The following is a 19,633-nucleotide window of genomic DNA, read 5'->3' as shown; positions in this document are numbered from 1 at the left end:
GTTGAGAACCTTAAGTAGGCCCATAGCGTTTGCCCAGTTAGATGGCTCTGTGGCAGGGGGAGGGCCCGCCCATTTCGTAACGGAACCCATAGAAATGATAATAGGAGACCACCATGAAATTCTGAACTTCATAGTAGCCCCAGGAATGGACCAACCCCTGTTGTTAGGCTTGTCATGGTTGCGGAAATGGAACCCCATATTAACTGGAGAACGGAGTCCCACGTTTCCGTTCCAAAACCTTAAAAGGGAGAAGGGAAACCCAAGAAGGGACCTACCGTGACCTTGCACCAGGATAAGTTAGGGCAATGATTGAACGGATAGACGGGAAGAGAGAATACCCAAGGAATACTGGGACTTGAGAAGTCTTTAGTGAGAAAGCATCAGACGACTTCCTCCCCATAGGCCTATTGACTGTGCCATAGACATCCTTCCGGGGGTAAAGCTTCCAAAGCCAAAAGCTTATCCCATGACCCAAAAGGAATTGGGAGAACTACGTAAATTCATAGACAAAAACCTAGAACGGGGCTTTATCCAACCGGCTAGGCCTCGCGTGGCGGCACCAGTGATGTTCCGAGAAAAGAAAGATGGCTCCTTTCGTCTTATAGTTGACTATAGGAACCTAAACGCAGTGTGCGCCGAAAACATATACCCCATGCCACTCATGAAAGACATGTTAGCACATTTAGCGAAGGGAAAATTCTTCACCAAACTAGACCTGCGAGAAGCCTACTACAGAGTTCGTATAAAAGAGGGGGATGAATGGAAAACCGCTTTCAACTGTCCACTAGGATGTTTCCAGTTTCGAGTACTGCCATTTGGACTGCAGGGGGCGCCCGCAGTTTTTATGCAACTAATAAATGAAATACTCCATCAGCATTTGTTCAAAGGAGTTCTTGTCTACCTTGACGACATACTTATCTATACAGAAACAATGGAAGAACATATTAAACTAGTAAGAGCTGTACTCAAAAAGTTATTATCTGCAGAACTATATTGCAAGCTATCCAAATGTGATTTCCATCAAACCAAAATAGACTACCTAGGATATCGCATCTCGGCTGATGGGTTAGAAATGGATCCAGGAAAAGTGAAAGCTGTTTTGGAATGGGCCCCCCCACGCACACGCAAACAGCTCCAAAGTTTTTTGGGATTTGCAAATTTCTATCGTCAATTCATCCCCTCCTTTGCTCAAATTGCTTTACCAATAACTAACCTCTTAAAAACTAAAGGAGACACGAAACCCAAACCATCATTACCCCTCGAATGGACAATGGAATGTCAAGCAGCATTTGAAAAATTGAAACGACTCTTTGCCGCCGAACCTATTTTAAAGCACCCTGACATGGATGTTCCTTTTGTAATACAAGCTGATGCAAGTGATGTAGCAGTCGGAGCCGTTTTGCTCCAAAACAATGCTGATGGTAATTTACAACCCTGTGCTTTCACTTCTCGAAAATTGACTGAAACCGAAAGACGATGGGCTATTTGGGAAAAAGAAGCGTTTGCAGTTCATTGGGCCCTACGGACATGGAGACAATTCTTAGAAGGTTCAAATCATCCTTTTGAAGTTTGGACTGATCACAAAAATCTAGAAGCGCTAAAGACTCCTAGAAAACTTTCGCCTAAACAAGCCCGTTGGGCTCAATATTTTAACCGCTTTAATTTTACTTTACATTATATTCCTGGAGGGAAAAACTTCTTAGCAGATGCTCTTTCACGTTTACCCCAATACAATTGCACTCGCTCCGAGGTGGTTCAACCAATACTTCCCGTGCAACAGTTAGCGGCCGCAGCAATAACTAGAAGCCACTCCAAAGCTGACCCCTCACTCCCAGATGAACTAACCAAATCGTTTAAAGAAGCTTTAAACACCGATGACTGGTACTTAACGCATTCCCATGAATGCACACTCCGTGATGGACTGGCTTGGATTGGAACAAAACTATATGTTCCTCTATCACTCAGAGAAACCATCCTACAACGTTGCCATGATGCTAAAATGGCAGGGCATTTTGGATTTGTGAAAACTTTGCATCTTCTTAAAAGACAATTTTGGTGGCCAAGTCTTAAAAAAGACATTCAAGCATATGTAGCAAGTTGCCCGGTCTGTGCATCATCCAAAAGGCCTCCGGGAAAACCTCCTGGACTACTACAAATGGTAGCCAGACCAGGAACCCCATGGAAAGAAATATCCATGGATTTCATAGTAGAATTACCTGAAAGTTCAGGCAATACTGTTATATGGGTAGTGACTGACCTTTTCTCCAAACAAGTCCATTTTATTCCATGTTCAAAAATACCCTCCTCAAAGTCTCTAGCAAAGTTGTTTGTACAACACATTTATAGACTTCACGGAGTGCCTGATCGCATCATTTCAGATCGAGGAGTTCAATTCACTTCTAAATTTTGGAAAGAATTTTTACGACTCATTGGTTCCGCCCAAGGATTAAGCTCCTCCCATCATCCTCAAACTAATGGAAGCTGTGAACGTTCGAACTCTGTACTAGAACAATATCTCCGATGTTATGTTAACTACCAGCAAGATAATTGGGCTGATCTCTTACCTTTTGCTGAAGTTGCCTACAACAACTCAATTCATAGTAGCACGGATTTACTCCTTTAAAATAGCTTCAGGCCAAGATTTTGTTCCTATCTCGAACTCCCACAGGAAGAAACTACTGTTTCCTCTTTATCAGAATGGATAGATCAAATACAAAGCACATGGAAAATGACTGCATAAAGGCGATCGACGACGCTCACCGTGCGCATAAAAAACAAGCAGATAAAAAAAGGTCCCCTGAGAACAAATATCAAGTGGGCGATAAGGTTTATCTTTCCACCAAATATCTTCAAACCACTCAGAAATCTAAGAAACTTGGACCCAAATATGTGGGACCTTTCCCCATAGTAAAAATCATCAACCCCGTGACGGTACAACTAGATTTACCAAAAACACTTAGGAGAATCCACCCCGTTTTCCATGTCAGTTTGCTGAAACCTGAACACACGTCTACTTTCCGTCCTAACCATACACCCCCTCCTATACCAATTCTCATAGAGGGAGAACAACACTTTGAAATAAAAGAAATTTTAGATTCAAGAAAACATAGAAATAAAATTCAATATCTTATTTCCTGGAAACACTTCCCATTATCCCAAGCTGAATGGGTGAACAAAGAAGATGTTCATGCATCGGAAAAAATAGCACAATTCTATAAAAAATATCCTGACAAACCCTAACTTCTCTTTTTTCTTTCTAGGACTGACGTCCTTGTTGCAGGAGGGCCGAATGTCAGCCTCCACTCCACTCGTCATTTACTTTTAAATGATTATATCAGTAGATAGAATGTAAAATGTTTATTTCTGTATTATAAACTCTTAAGATCATGAGATGTATCATACCACCGTCTGGGGTAAGGGAAAGGAGCTTATTAAGAGTGTCGGCTGACATAACAGGGAGGAGGGATGATTAATGATTGAGTGTTATCAGCGCGCGCTTTTCTAACCGACACTGCATTCCTGAGTTGACTGACATCCAGAGACCTGTGGAAGAAGATTACCACGAGGGGCCATGAAGGAGTTGGCATTGGACCAGACCAGCCTGACCTCCTGGAGGAGGAGGGACAATTGGGGGGATATGATATGTTTGCCATATTTTGTCTCAGTTCCAGCTTTGCTTGGCTGCTATCAAGACTGTAAAAGTAAAAGTACTTGTTTTCATTCCAAATGGAGTCAAGGTGAATTCTTTCCTATTTACTGTCGGAGGTAGCCTGACAAAGCTGTCTCTGTACTGTGACCGGACCGGAAGCCGGACTGGAACGGGTCTGGATAGACAGCTTCATCCAGGTACTGGGGTTGCCATGCAACCACACTCTCTACAACCTTCGCCACAAAGCGAAGGTTGGAGACTGGACGATAATTACCCAAAATAGCTGGGTCCAGGGAAGGCTTCTTGAGGAGGGATCTCACCACCGCCTCTTTCAAGGTGGCGGGGAAAACCCCTTCCAACAATGAAGCATTTATAATTCCCTGGAGCCAGCCTCGTGTCACCTCCTGAGTAGCCAGCACCAGCCAGGAAGGACACGGGTCCAGTAAACATGTGGTTGCATGTAACCTTCCCAGCAACCTGTCCACGTCCTCGAGAGTCACAGACTCAAACTCATCCCAAACAACCTCAACAAGACGTGCCTCCGCCATCCCACTTGGATCATCGCAATTTTGGTCTAAACTATCCTGAAGCTGAACGATTTTATCGTATAGATAACCATTAAACTCCTCAGCACATCTCTGTAGAGGGTCATCCTGCCCCTCCTGACGAAGGAGGGAGCGAGTCACCTGGAACAGGGCGGCTGGGCGGTTATCTGCCAATGCAATGAGGGTGGAAATGTAGGAACGCTTCACCTCCCTCATTGCCACTAGGTAGGTCTTAGTAAAAGACCTCACTAGTGTCCGATCAACCTCGGAACGGCTAGACCTCCAGGTACTCTCTAGGCGTCTTCTCCGGCGTTTCATCTCCCTCAGCTCCTCAGAGAACCAAGGAGCCAATTGAGATCTACACCAGGTCAGAGGCCGCAAAGGCACGACACGGTCCAAAGCCCCAGCCGCAGCCCGTTCCCAGACCGCAACTAGTTCTTCAGTCGTGCCGTGGGCAAGCTCCTCAGGGAACGGCCCAAGCTCCATCTGGAACCTCTCTGGGTCCATCAGGCGCCTGGGACGGAACCAACGCATTGGCTCCATCTCCCTGCAGTGGTGAGCGGCGGTCCAAAAGTCTAGGCGAAGGAGAAAATGATCTGACCATGACACCGGTTCCGTCACTAAATTTCCTAATTCCAGATCAAATCAAGTCTAGTGTGCCTCCCCCCGCGTGTGTAGGGCCATTTATTTATTTATTTATTTATTTGATTTTTATACCGCCCTTCTCCCGAAGGACTCAGGGCGGTGTACAGGCAAAAGTAAAAAACAGACAATACAATGTACAATTTAAAATGCAAGTTAAAAAACTTATTATAATTAGCCTAAAAACTTTAAAATATATAAAAAACTAAAACCCCATTTAAAATTAATAATAAGAAATTTAAAAGCCGATAAAATTTAAGCCAGCCCCGCGCGAGTGAAAAGATGTGTCTTCAGTTCGTGGCGAAAGGTCCGAAGGTCAGGTATTTGGCGTAAACCCGGGGGAATCTCGTTCCAGAGTGTGGGAGCCCCCATAGAGAAGGACCTTCCCATGAGGGCCGCCAGCCGACATTGCTTGGCGGACGGCACCCTGAGAAGTCCCTCTCTGTGAGAGCGTACAGGTCGGTGGGAGGCGTGAGGTAACAGCAGGCGGTCCCGTAAGTACCCAGGCCCTAAGCCATGGAGTGCTTTAAAGGTCGTAACCAAAACCTTAAAGTGCACTCGAAAGGCCACAGGTAGCCAGTGCAGTCTGCGCAGGAGCGGTGTTACGTGGGAGCTATGCGTAGCTCCCTCTATCACCCGCGCAGCTGCATTCTGGACAAACTGAAGCCTCCGAGTGCACCTCAAGGGGAGCCCCATGTAGAGAGCATTACAATAATCCAAGCGAGAGGTAACGAGCGCGTGAGTGACTGTGCACAAGGCATCCCGATCAAGGAAGGGGCGCAACTGCCGAACCAGGCGAACCTGGTGGAAGGCCCTCCTGGAGACGGCCGTCAAATGATCTTCAAACGACAGCCGTTCACCCAGGAGGACACCTAAGTTGCGCACCCTATCCTTTGGGGCCAATAACTCACCTCCAACAGCCAGCCGCGGCTGCAGCTGGCTGAATCGGGATGCCGGCATCCACAGCCACTCTGTCTTGGAGGGATTAAGCTTGAGCCTGTTTCTCCCCATCCAAACCCGTACGGCTTCCAAACACCGGGACAGCACTTCAACAACTTCATTGGGGCGGCCCGGGGTGGAAAAGTACAGCTGAGTGTCATCAGCGTACTGCTGGTATCTCACCCCGAAGCCACTGATGATCTTGCCCAACGGCTTCATATAGATGTTGAACAGAAGGGGCGAGAGAATCGACCCCTGCGGCACCCCACAAGTGAGGCACCTCGCGGTCGACCTCTGCCCCCCTGTCAACACCGTCTGCGACCGGTCGGAGAGATAGGAGGAGAACCACCGATACACGGTGCCTCCCACTCCCAATCCCCCCAACCGGCGCAGCAAGATACCATGGTCGATGGTATCAAAAGCCGCTGAGAGATCTAATAGGACCAGGGCAGAGGAATAACCCCTGTCCCTGGCCCTCCAGAGATCATCCACCAATGCGACCAAAACTGTCTCCGTGCTGTATCCGGGTTGGAAGCCGGACTGGAACGGGTCTAGATAGACGGATTCATCCAGGTATTGGGGTAGCTGTCGCGCCACAGCACTCTCTACAACCTTCACAACAAAGCGAAGGTTGGAGACTGGACGATAATTACCCAAAATAGCTGGGTCCAAAGAGGGCTTCTTGAGGAGGGGTCTCACCACCGCCTCTTTCAAGGCGGCAGGGAAAACCCCTTCCAACAAAGAAGCGTTGATAATCCTCTGGAGCCAGCCTCGTGTCACCTCCTGAGTGGCCAGTACCAGCCAGGAAGGACACGGGTCCAGTAAACATGTAGTGGCGTGAAGCCTCCCCAACAATCTGTCCACGTCTTCGGGAGCCACAGGGTCAAACTCGTCCCAAACAGACTCAACAAGACGTGCCTCCTCTCCCTCGCTTGGATCATCCCAATTTCGGTCCAGACCATCCCGGAGCTGAGCGATTTTATCGTATAGATAATCACTGTAAGCCGCCCTGAGTCTTCAGAGAAGGGCGGGGTATAAATGTAAACAAACAAAAATAAATAAATAAACTCCTCGGCACGTCCCTGCAAAGGGTCATCCCGCACCTCCTGATGAAGGAGGGAGCGGGTCACCCGAAACAGGGCGGCCGGGCGGTTATCTGCCGACGCAATGAGGGTGGAGGCGTAGGAACGCCTCGCCTCCCTCATTGCCACTAGGTAGGTCCCAGAATAGGACCTAACTAGTGTCCGATCAGCTTCGGAACGACTGGACCTCCAGGTGCTCTCTAAGCGTCTTCTCCGGTGTTTCATCTCCCTCAGCCCCTCGGAGAACCAAGGGGCCGGACGAGATCTGCGCCGGGTCAGAGGCCGCAAAGGCACAACACGGTCCAAGGCCCCAGCCTGTTCCCAGGCCACGACTAGTTCCTCAGTCGTGCCGTGGGCCAGATCCTCAGGGAATGGCCCAAGCTCCGTCAGGAACCTCTTGGGGTCCATCAGGCGCCTGGCGCGGAACCAACGTATAGGTTCCATCTCCCTGCGATGGTGAGTGGTGGTTCGGAAGTCTAGGCGAAGGAGAAAATGATCGGACTATGACATTGGTTCTGTTACTTGAATCAGGTCCATGGCCGTCATGGAAGCCAGGAACTCCTGAGCTGCCATTGACGACAAGCCGGCCGATGGCAAGTTGAAATCCCCCATGACCAAAAGTCTGGGAATCTCAACTGCCACCTCGGCAAGCACCTCCAGCAGCTCAGGTAGGGCTGTAGTCACGCAGCAAGGAATCAGGTACGTGATCAACAGACCCATCTGATTCCTATGGCCCCACTTCACAAGGAGGGATTCACAACCAGCTATCTGAGACACAGTGGACTCCCTCGGCTCTAGGCTTTCTTTAATCACAACCGCCACCCCCCCCACCCCTACCTTGGGCCCTTGGCTGATGAAATGCACGGAAACACCATGAATATTATTCATAATTATTCATAATTTCTTTAATCGCTCTTCAGAAACTCTGTTCTGTTCCTTTAACATATCTTCCAAGTTAGTTTCAGACCCCCTTCTCGTCATGGGAGCTTTTGGTGGCTTAAAAGTCATTTTAATTTGTCTCTCTGAGGGCACACATGGCTGTTTCCAACATTGAGCAAAGGCCATCCTAGCAGCAGTTAATATATGTAGTATTAAATATTTTATACTCTTCAAGTATTTTTTTTAAAAAATCCCCAATAAAAAAAGTTCAGGTTCTAGATCCAATTGTTCATTCGTAATTTCTTGTAGCCACTTTTTAATTTTTAACCAATATTTACGTGATTCGGGGCAGGACCACCACATATGATAATATGTTCCATCTTTATTTTTACATTTCCAGCATATGGGAGACATTTTGGGATACATTTTCGCTAGTCTCAAAGGGGGCAGGTGCCACCTATAGAACATTTTATATGCATTTTCTTTGTATGCTGCTGATTTTGTTAATTTATAATTTATGTTCCATATCTCCCAATTATACAAAAGATTATGAATTGCGCAGAAATGGACAAACTAACTCTGAGTCTGAAGGGTAAAGAGACATCAGTATTTTATGGTATATGGGAACGGTGGTATGGATGGATGGAAAGGAGATAGGAATATTTAGTTACTAAGCATAATCAATAGATAAAATAAGAATACAAATATGTAGAATTTAATGTTTGTCATTATTGCATGGATTATTGTCAGATGAAAAACACCACAAAGAGCTGTTAAATGATATAAGCTTTTCTTTTTCCTTTTTTTATGCTTTTAATGTAAAAAAGTTCAATAAAGTATATTTTTTTAAAAAAAGTCATTTTAATTTAAGTAAAGTCTCTAATTAGAATTGTAAAATCTCAAAATCTCAAAAAGTCTCATATTAAAGTTGTAAAATAAAAACTTTCACCTTGCCTCCTATGGAGAGCTTCTATTCAGCCAAAATCCACAAAGACGAACTTCCTTTCTCTCACAATCAGCCTCCAATCCACTTCCTCTCAGACGCCATTTCTTCCTTCACTAAGTTAAAGTGAAAAAAAGTTTTCCCCTTTTTTTAAAAAGAAGTAGAAGTCAGCTCTCTTCTTGCTTCCCCAATAATCGATCACTTGTATTTGTCCCGTCTGCTTTTAGTTATTCAAAACGGAATCAATGGAGCAGAGGTGGACATCTTCCTCTTGTCCTGCTTAATTAGCAGGATCGAGCCGAGTCTGGAGTAGGGCTGGATTAAGCAAGCACCCATCCGAGACTCTGCATAAGAAAGCAGAGCCCCTGGGGCAATCTTCTGCTATCCAGCCACTCTTCACTATTCTCTTTCACCCAGAGAAAAGCTTTGAAGCTGGCTAACAGCTGTTCTCCACTGTTTCACCAGCTTTTACAGAATCTCAGCTCGGGACGCCATTCCAGACGTCCTCCGGGGAGACGGAGCCACCGGAAGTCCCAGGAACAGAGTTGAGCTCCTGGGCACACAGCCTGCTAGTAGCAGCTAGCTAAGTAGGACCTCCTAGCTGAGAACATATATCCAACCCTGTGCCAAGGATGCGGTAGGACTGGCACTGATTAGCAAACACAGGGTGGGTTTTTTCCCCAGAAGCAAAGTCACTGAAATGGTTTGGAAAACGGCTAAAAAAGGAAGTCTAGGGTGCCCCCTAGAATGGTGACTTCACGGCAGGGGTGAAATCTAAAAATTTTCCCTACCGGTTCTGTGGGCGTGGCTTAATTGGTGGGCATGGCTTGGTGATCAGATGGCTTGGTGGGCATGGCCAATAACAATAAATAATAAAAATAATAAACAAAGTATAAAAAAACAATAAGAGGTACCAAAAACCAACTTTCACACTTTACACACACACAACACAACACAACTGACTCACACACAATGTAAAAGCAGCTGCACTTCACACTTCACACAGCCACAAAAAGCTCAAAAACCAACTTTCACACTTTACACACACACAACTAACACACACACACACACATACACACAATATGCCACATACAGCTTTCTGAGATTTTGTGTGTTTGTGTAATTAGAGTGAAACACTACAGAAACACACCAAATCTCAGAAAGCTGCACAAATATTTTATTTTATTATTTTATTTTATTTTATTTTATTGTGGACTTCAAATCCCAGAATTCCTCAGCTAGCAAAACCAGCCAGTTGATCACCGAGGAAATAGATTACCTGAGTGATAGATTCTGTCTGGCTGAAACTGAAACTGCTTTCGGGCTGTGGCCATGCGTTCATCAGTAATCAGGTAAGTGCCTTGGAATCTCTACTCTTACTTGTAGAAAACATGTTTTCTACAAGTAAGAGTACAAGTAAGGTTCTGCTGTTTTTTACTTTTAAAGGCCTGTTTCGGCTGAAGCAAAACCGGCTTTTAAAAGTAAAAAAAAAACACCTCTGCAGATGGTGGGGCTCAGCAGAGGCAGGGGGGCGAGGCCAGGGATTTTTGCTATTGGTCCTCTGAAACAGCAGCCGCCATCGCTACCGGATCACATGATCCCGTCCGATCCGGGAGCATTTCACCCCTGCTTCAGGGAGAGAATTCTGAAGCTGTGGTGCAGGTGATTGTAAACCCTTCATGAAAATACAGTTTCTCCAGGGAGATGGAGATCTTTCTCGAAATCAACAGATGCATAGCAATTCCCATTCCTCTCTACTCAGTCAAAAGCCTTTGAAGTTTTTCCTTGTTTTGCCAAACTGGCAGGAGTTTTCTCTGATGATGATTGGACAGAACAAATGAGGGAACCCTCCAGGGGGAAGATGCCTCTACTGTCCCACTTCTCTGGAGCTCCTCTATCCAGTTGCAGGTGTTCAATTTATGCCCGTGTTTTCTTCTGTTTTCTGCAGGCATCACCCTTTGGGATTACGACTCTCTTCAGAAGGACCTGACCATCAAGCCTCAGCCCAAGACAGAATCTGAAATCATTGCATCAGATAGCATAGATGACACGGCCTCCGCCCTGGACATCTCAGCCTCCCTCAAGGCCAGTTTCTTGGCGGGGCTGATTGAAGTGGGAGGGTCGGCCAAGTATCTTCGTGACAAAAAGAAGTCCAAGCAACAGGCCAGAGTCACCCTTCAGTACAAAACCACCACCAGGTATGAACAGCTGACAATGAGCCACCTGGGAATCCAGAATGTCTCTTACCCAGCAGTCTTTGAGCAGGGCACAGCCACCCACGTGGTCACCAGCATCCTCTACGGAGCCCAGGCTTTCTTTGTCTTTGACCGAGAAGTTTCTTCAACAGAGATGGTAAAAAATATAGAAGGAAATTTGCTTGCAACAATCAAGAAGGAAATATCTATCACAGGACAAGCAAATATGAAGCTAAATGAAGAGGAGAAAGAGAACGCTCTGAAGTTCAGGTGCAAGTTCCATGGAGACTTTTCTTTGGAGAGAAATCCAGTGACCTTCCAAGATGCCATGAAAGTTTATACAACTCTACCAAAAAAGTTAGGTAAAGATGGGGAGAAGGCTGTGCCTATGAGGGTTTGGCTCTACCCTCTGACCAAACTAGACTGCAGAGCAGCTAAGATGGTCCGTGAGATCAGCCTAACTTTGATCTTCGATGCTGAAAAGATCTTGGAGGAACTCAATGAAATTGAGATGCAAATCAATGATCTAGCCAACGATCCAATTGCCGAGACCTTCCCTGAGATCAAGAGGAAAATCCAGCAGTTTAAGGATCTGTGCAAGCAACACAGGCAGATTTTCCAGAAACAGTTGGCCAGAATGTTGCCTTCCATCCGGGGAGGAGGGCAGGAGGAAGGAACCCTGGTGGACCTGTTGACGTCCATCAACCAGTCGCCCTTCAATAGCCAAAGACTCCGTGAATTTCTGGACACCAAGAAAAGAGAAATTAACTTTGTGAAATCTTATCGGACTATTCTAAGTAAAATTCAACTTATCTCATCTCAAAACAAGCTGGAAGAAATAGTTCTGAATCCTCAGAATGTATACGTGGTCGCCTTTATATTCACTTCTTTACATGAAGAGGAGCCATTTCTGTTGAGTTTACAGGACCAGCTTCAGGAGCAATTCTTGCAAGAATCGGTGAAGTCCACAAGGTTCCATCCTGAGGTGAAGAAAGGCCTGGCCTGGTTTGAGTACAAGGAGACAACCCGCAATGCTCGACAGGCTGCCAAATCCATCAAAGACTTTTTCAGCGTCAATCAATCCAATGAGAAGATCCGCTTTGTTGTGGCCTCACTCCCAGATGTGGACATCCCAGGAGCCTCAATATACCTTTATGAAGATGGAGAACTGGTCAGCAAGAACTTTGAGTTGCCCTCAAAACCTCTCCCTTTCCTGATCAGTGAACTGAGACACAACAGCATTCAGCTGAAGTTTCAGCCAGCTGAACATGGAAGGGCTACAATCTCCAGCTATCTGGTAGAGTACAAGGTTGCAGGGGAAGAAAATTGGAAGACTGTGAGGACAGAGGACTCTGGGGAGATGTTCCTGCTGAAAGATCTGCCTCCAAACACAGAGTACCAGTTCCAGTATGCTGCTTGTTGCAAGCCGGGATGTAGTAAATCCAGTGAGTTGGGCCCACCCATAAAGACTCTTCCCACCAGCCCTCCTGAGAAATTAAGAATGGTCACTGCAGCATCTTCTGTCATCTCTGTGGCCTGGATGAGTCCCAGCATCGTTGCCTCAGGAGTTGTGGTCAAGGAGTACAAAGTGGAGTACAGAATGGTGGAGGCTGAAGCTGGGAAGGACCAATGGACTGAAAAAAGGACTGAGAGAAAAACAGAGTTTTATCCCATTGAAAGTCTGAAAGCTCAGACGACGTATAGAATACGAGTGTCAGCTGTGTGCGATAATGGAGCTCTGAGTGTTCCCAGCAAGGAGGTGAAGATCTCCACATCACTGGAGGAAGAAAGTGTAGGCAACATAGCCATACAGTTCCTTCAGAAATGCTCCTTGGTGGAGGACAGACAGCCATTAGTGTTTGCCCTTCCTGTTGAGAAGGTCTCCTCAGATGCCTCCATATCATATCTCATGTACCAGCTTGGAAAGGAGAACCTGGAAGTGCCCAACAAAGTGATCCTGGTGATGGGAGAAACAGGATGTGGGAAAACCACTCTGATCAACGGAATGATCAATTATATCCTGGGTGTCCAGTGGGAAGATAATTTCAGATTCAAACTCATTCATGAAACCTCCCAGAGAAGAGAAGCTGGAAGCAGGACGTCTGAAGTCACAGCCTACATGGTGAACCATCAGAAGGGCTTCCGAATTCCCTATTCTCTCACCATCATTGACACGCCAGGATTTGGAGGCACAAGAGACACAGAGCAAGACAAACTGGTGGAGAAGCAGCTCCTGGAGTTTTTCTCCACCCCAGGGGGCATTGACCATGTGGATGCCATCTGCTTGGTGGCCCAGGCTTTCCTTGCCCATTCAACTCACATCCAAAAACGTGTCTTTGATCCCATGCTCTCCATGTTGGGAAAAGATCTGAAGGATAACATCCAACTCCTGTTTACCTTTGCAGATGGGGGAACCCCACCTGTCCTGGAGGCCCTCAAGGAGGCTGACTTGCCACGTGCTCAGGATGAGTCAGGAATCTGTGTGCACTTCAGATTCAACCATTCAGCCCTCTTTGCTAACCAAGAAAACAGAGGAAGCCACAATACTGTTTCTGGAATGTTCTGGAAAATGAGCACTGAGAGCATGAAGAATTTCTTCGACTCATTAAAGATGCTGGAAACCAAAAGTTTAACCTTGACCATGGAGGTCCTCAAGGAACGTCAGGAGCTGGAAGCTGCTCTTAGAAGTCCTCCCCCTCCTTGGGTTGAACAGGTGCATCCAAATTGTTTCCAGATCAGTATTGATCCAGTAGCCATTGGGAAGGCTTCTGTTTCCAGGTACCAGGTGGAATATCGGATTGCAGAAGATAATTGGAAAAGTCTCAATGCAAAAGACTCTCAGGATCAATTCACCCTGGAAGATATCCACCCAAATCTTCAGTACCAATTCCGATGTGCAGCTGTGACTCCAGGAGGGCTCGGTCAATGGAGCGAGGCGATCACTTGCATCTGTCCCACAAGAAGGCCTGCTGAGGTAAGTTGACACCTTCTTTGGAAGAGGAAAGAGGTGGGGGGGAGAGGAGGAGGAGGAAGAGGAGGAGGAGTAGAATAGTCTGACACCTCCTGCAGGGTCCGTCCTTGGGAACCTCTGCCCCCTCCCCCAACTCCAGGGTCTAAAGCTTCCTGAAATCTGGGTCAGTAGATCTTCCAGAATCTTTGCTTATCTGGTTTGCACCTTGCACAGTTTGCAAAGTGAGTCAACCATGACAGATAAGGCTGTGGATGATGAGCAATAGAGGCAGGGCTACAAGCTCATGGTGCCATTGTCAGGCTGCCTCTGATTATATTTAGGAAAGAATACACCTTGACTTCATTTCCAAATAAAGAAAAGTACTTTTACTAAATACATCTGGATTGCAGCAGTATAAAGTTGGATCTGAGACAAAATATGGCTAACATTCCATATCCCATCGTTAGTCACTCCTCTCCCCAAAAGGTCAGCAGGTCTGGTCCAATGCCAGCTCCTTCTCGGCCCCGCATGGTAATCTTCTTCCGCAGGTCTCTGGCTGTAAATCATCTCAGGAATGCAATGTCCGTTGAAAGTCCGCGCTCTAACATTCCTGTTGAATTCAAACCATCAATCTCCCCTCCCCTTGATCTGATGTCAGACGACACTCTTAAAGGGCCCTCTCTACTTAAACTGAATCCATGAGCTATTTACATTACACATAAAAACCCCATGCAATCTAACTATTGAATATAAAGAGTACAAAAGGATGTGAGGATTGGAGTGGAGGCTGACAGCCATTTTGGAGAATGGAGGGAGCTACCACATGTATGAGGTCCATCCTGTGGAATGTCATAGATGGGAACAGGGCTGAGCAGGAGCACCACTCGGGGGAACCTGTTGGAAAGGGCCACATCTGATCTAAGGGAGCTACGTTGGGGGTGGAGAAAAGTCTGATCTGCTTGGGTCTGGCAAGGTTCTGGAGGGCAGGTCTTTCAGGGCCTCCCTGAATGTCTGTTTCACAAAGCCTCAATTGTGGAAGGGACAATTGAGCCAGCCCACACACTCCTGTGCTGGGATGTCCAGCTGAGCATCCTCAGAGGTGAAACCCCAACAGAGCCTCACTTGGGGCTCACTTGCTAGAGAAACAAAGGGGAGAAGTGGGAGCATCTTATACAAAGAAGTGAGAAGTCGTGTGTGTGGGTGGAGAGACATCGGGGCAGAGGCATTTTGCCTCCTCCTCTTCAGGAGGAGGATTCTTTAAAGGCTCTCTGCTCTGAAGTCTCTTCTGAGTTTGTGTGTGGAACTGAGACAGAAGAAATAACAATTTGCCCCATCCTTAAATCAGCCAGTGGAGAAGCCCAAAGTTCAAGGCTTCTTCCACAGGTTTAGCAGAAATTGAGGTGACCTTCCCAAAATGTGTGTGTGGAGGGGTCCTTGCACACCACTCCCCACTCAGGGTGGAGAGCCAAGGTGGGGGGAGGTTCCCAAGGGGCAAAACTCGGTGGGGGTGGGGGAGGGTATGGGTGCAAACCAGCAGTCTCAGAAGAGGCTGCTTGCCCAGGACTGCAGGAGATGCAGGAAAGAGCCCCCACCAGGAAGGATTTGATTCAGACGGCCTTGGAGGGGCAGCTGGGAGGCCTAGGAGGAGACTGGGGTGGTCAGGGGGGAACCTGGAGGAAGATGACTTGGGGCAACCCTGGGTAGCCCTTGGAGACAACCTGGAGCTGCAACAGGAGCAGCTAAAGCCCCAGAAAAGAGGGTCCCTTCGAGAATGGAGCCGGCTGTGGGGAGCTGCCAGCCGCTTTGGACACCAACCCTCCCCTCCTGTAACCCCCAAAAGGAACATTTCCAAGAATTGAACAGGTACATAAAAAGGGGGGTGGCATTTGGGAAAGATCAGATGGGTCAGCTTCACGAGCAGTGAGGAGGGGTTGGCTCTTTTTTTAACCCCCCTCCAATTCCTCTGTTTGTCTTCTGGGGGAGGCGAGTTGCTGGCAACCTCCGAGCAAGACCACCTCTCCTTTGGCTGACTCTGTTTTGCTTTTTATCCAGAAATCCCAGGTTTTGTATTGTGCAACGTGTCTGGAAATGGCTGGAAGCATCCAAGGTAAAGTATTGGCCCCTGAGGGTACAATGTGGGGTACAATGGAAGTCACTGTTGGAGGGAGAGGCTCTGATGGCCGTACGCTGCTGACTGTGTCTCCTTTTTCTCTCCTCTCCCCTTTTGGTTGAAGGGCCTGAACGGAGGATCATCCTAGTGGGCCAAACTGGAAATGGGAAAAGTGCGACAGGAAACACAATCCTAGGAAGCAAAGTCTTTGAGTTTGGGATGTCAGCTTGGTCAATAACACAAGCATGCCAAAAGGAAGAGGCGCAGCTGAACGGCAGGAAGGTTGTGGTTGTTGATACGCCTGGCTTTTTCCACACCAACCGTTCAAACACAGATATTGCTGCAGAAGTGAGCAAGTGGATAAAGCTTTGTACCCCAGGTCCTCACGTCATTCTGCAGGTGATGCGTCTTGGCCGTTTGAACCAGAAGGGGAAGGTCACGATTCAGCTGATCAAAGAGAGTATTGGCCTTAAAGCCAAGAATTACATCATCATCTTGTTCACCCACAAAGAAGACCTGGAAGGTATCTCACTTGAAAATGTCATATCTGTCCAAGATGAATACCTGAAGGAATATATTGCGGAATGCGGGAACCGGTTCCTGGCTTTCAACAACAAGGCTGAAGGGGCGGAACGAAAGGCTCAGGTGGCCGAACTGATGACCATGATTGATGATCTGGTGCACATGAACAAATATGCTCCTTGTTACACAAAAGACATGATGAGTGTCAACAAAAGAAACAGATAGGGAAACTAACAAAACTTAACAGCCAGGAAGCAGCAGGTGAAGCTAAGCAAAATCACATCAGATCCCTGTAAATTAGCACAGGGGCCTCCCAGAGCTATGTCCTCTCTCCACTTTTCTTCTCTCTATATAGCAGAGGTCACCAAACTTTCAGACCTCAGGGACCACTAAATTCATTTTAAATTTAAAATGAATTTAAAATTCAATTTTAAATCCCGCGGACTAGGAATATGATCTGCCTAATGACCGACTGGGTGGGCGTGACTAGGTGGGCATGTGACTGGGTGGGCATGGCCAATTCAATGTCACTCAGGTCGAGGGGTGCCTCGCCAGCCTCTATTCACCCCTCCCCTCCCAGCTACTCCTTGCCTCCCCACCCGGGCTCCTTAGGGCCCCAACAGGAAACAGTTGTTGGAACTAAGCAGCCACCATGAGAAAGAGTTGGCAAAAGAGCTCAGTTCAAATTGGATCTGACCATCAGTTGGTGACCACTGCTCTATACCAATGACTGTATCTTAAAAGATACCTCTGTTAAAGTACCGGTATTGTACAGTGATTGGTCTCCTTCGAGATGATGATGAATCTGCATACAAACAGGAGGTTGAACAACTAGCCTTGTGGTGCGTCCAGAACAATCTTGAACTAAACACACTCAAAACTGTAGAAATGAGAGTCAATTGTAGGAGAAACCCTCCTCTACTACCACCTCTTACAATACTAGACAACACAGTAGCAATAGTAGAGACTTTCAAGTATTCTAGGTTCTATAATATCGCAAGACTTAAAATGGACACCTTTTAAGTGTTAAAGTGTTTTAAGTGTTAAAATGGACAACATCAAAAATGTCAACAGAAAAGCACAACAAAGAATGTTCTTTCTGCGCCAACTCAGTAAGCTCAAACTGCCCAAGGAGCTGCTGATCCAGTTCTACGGAGGAATGATTGAGTCTGTCATTTGCACCTCTATAACTGTCTGGTTCGGTTCTGCAACCCAACAAGAAAGACACAGACTTCAGAGGATAATTAGAACTGCAGAAAAAATAATTGCTACCAACCTGCCTTCCGTTGAGGACCTGTATACTGCACGAATCAAGAAGAGGGCCGTGAAAATATTTACAGACTCCTCACATCCAGGACATAAACTGTTTCAACTCCTACCCTCAAAACGACGCTATAGAGCACTGCACACCAGAACAACTAGACACAAGAACAGTTTCCCCCCCCCCTTGCCATCACTCTCCTTAACAACTTAATTCCCACAACATTATTAAACTATCTAGTAAGACTGTATTACAATTCTTCTTCTCATCCTTCCTATTACCCATCTCCTTTTCCACTAATGAGTATAACTTTGTTGCTTGTACCTTTATGATTTCTATTGCTTTATTTAGTGTCCTAGTATGATTTATGCAGATTGCTTATTTAGTATCCTATGATTATCACTGAGTGTTGTATTCTTATGATTTATGATGAAGGTATTTTTATGACTGTGATTATGATTTATCACTTATAAGTTTTATGTACGCTGAGAGCTTATGAACTGGAGACAAATTCCAAATGTGTCGAATCATATTTTGCCAATAAAGAATTCTATTCTATTCTATTCTATTCTATTCTATTCTATTCTATTCTATTCTATTCTATTCTATTCTATTCTATTCTATTCAACACACGTTCTGATTGTTCCCTTTTCCAACAAGAGACCAAAATTTCTCTCTAATTGAGCCTCTGCTCCCAAGGTGGCAACTCTGCCAAAGGCCACAGCCCTTTTGTCCTGTGTTCTAATCCAGCCCTCACCATGTGACCTCTGAAGAACCAGAGTCAGAGATTCGTGAGTGAGTTCCAATTCCTTCTCCCAGAAACTGGTTGTTTCCCTCAGATGACACAACTTTCTTCAAGGGCACATGAAGATCATGTCCCCTGCCCCCATTATCAACTGGCTCCATAGCTCAATTTTCTACCAGGCTGGACACCTGTCCCTTTGAAAGCACAGACTCTTTGGAGCTTCCCTTCTTTGAGGTAGACCAGGCCAGGAAGCTGCCAACACAAGAAATATTAAGAACTTCACTTTATTGATATAGATGAAAGCAACAGAATCTTGACAGCATCTCCCTTTTGCTCCCTCGAGCACCAAAGTTGATCACGAGAGGGCAGCTTTGATGCTCTTTCTCACCCTTCATGTTTTCCTAACAGCTACCACATATTTTCTGCAAAGCCATCTCTGTAAATCATCTACACCAAGGGTCCCCAACTCACACGCTCTGGGCTGGCACCCGTCCATGGCCCACCAAGAACAGGGCTGCACAAGTGAGCAAAGCTCCATTAATGTACATGCAAGAGCCAGGCAATGTGTGAAACTACACCCCCCTCCAGTCCATGGAAAAACTGTCATCCACAGAACCGGTCCCTGGTACCCAAAAGATTGGGGGCAACTCCTGGATTCACTGGGGGGGGGATCTCTGTTTCAAGTGGAGATCTTATTAAATCTCTCTCTCTCTTTTACAAAGGAGGCTGTGTCTTTGCAGGGGAGGGATAGGGGGACTGGTGAGGCTCAGCATAGCCAGCTCTGTGCCAGGATGCACTCAAAAGGCAGAGGGGGAGAGGGATATTGTGCTATCATCTTGAGGAGGGCGACATGGAATTCACCAGCTTATACTCCAAGGGTGGGTCAGAATGCAGGGTCTCCCCCAAAGGTTTTCACCCTGGGTCCAGGGAGGGGGTCCTTGGAAATCAGGCTCCTGCTAGATCCTTCCCATCTCTTAGCGTCCTTCAACTCCACTCGATGTTTCTCCTCAGTGACTTGTTTTGGGTCTCCTGGTCAACTTTCTAAGCCAGTGTTGGGGAACCTTTTTGTCGTTGCGTGCCAAAACTGTGTGTGCGCGCCCATGATAGCGTGCCTGCATGCCAGCACCCATGACGCAATGTGTGCCCGACCTGCACATGTGTACATGCATTT

The 19,633-nt window shown here is 46.6% G+C and overlaps 1 protein-coding gene across 4 annotated transcripts in view; it reads left to right on the top strand.

The window, feature by feature from the left end:
• Positions 1–18,275, top strand: part of LOC131196502 (uncharacterized) — a 62,275-nt gene extending 44,000 nt beyond the window's left edge. For all 4 annotated transcript variants that reach the window (XM_058179287.1, XM_058179286.1, XM_058179285.1 and 1 more), the window contains 3 exons: positions 10,628–13,848; positions 15,877–15,931; positions 16,059–18,275. In XM_058179287.1, the coding sequence (XP_058035270.1) occupies positions 10,894–13,848; positions 15,877–15,931; positions 16,059–16,681 (3,633 nt within the window). In that variant the 5' untranslated portion in view covers positions 10,628–10,893 and the 3' untranslated portion in view covers positions 16,682–18,275. The remainder of the gene's footprint in view (positions 1–10,627; positions 13,849–15,876; positions 15,932–16,058) is intronic.
• Positions 18,276–19,633: the final 1,358 nt, after the last annotated feature.

The sequence above is a fragment of the Ahaetulla prasina genome, chromosome 4, assembly GCF_028640845.1.
Source record: "Ahaetulla prasina isolate Xishuangbanna chromosome 4, ASM2864084v1, whole genome shotgun sequence".
Lineage (NCBI taxonomy): Eukaryota > Metazoa > Chordata > Lepidosauria > Squamata > Colubridae > Ahaetulla > Ahaetulla prasina.
The sequence above is the reverse complement of the archived record's forward strand: the minus strand, read 5'-3'. Positions and strand labels throughout refer to the sequence as shown.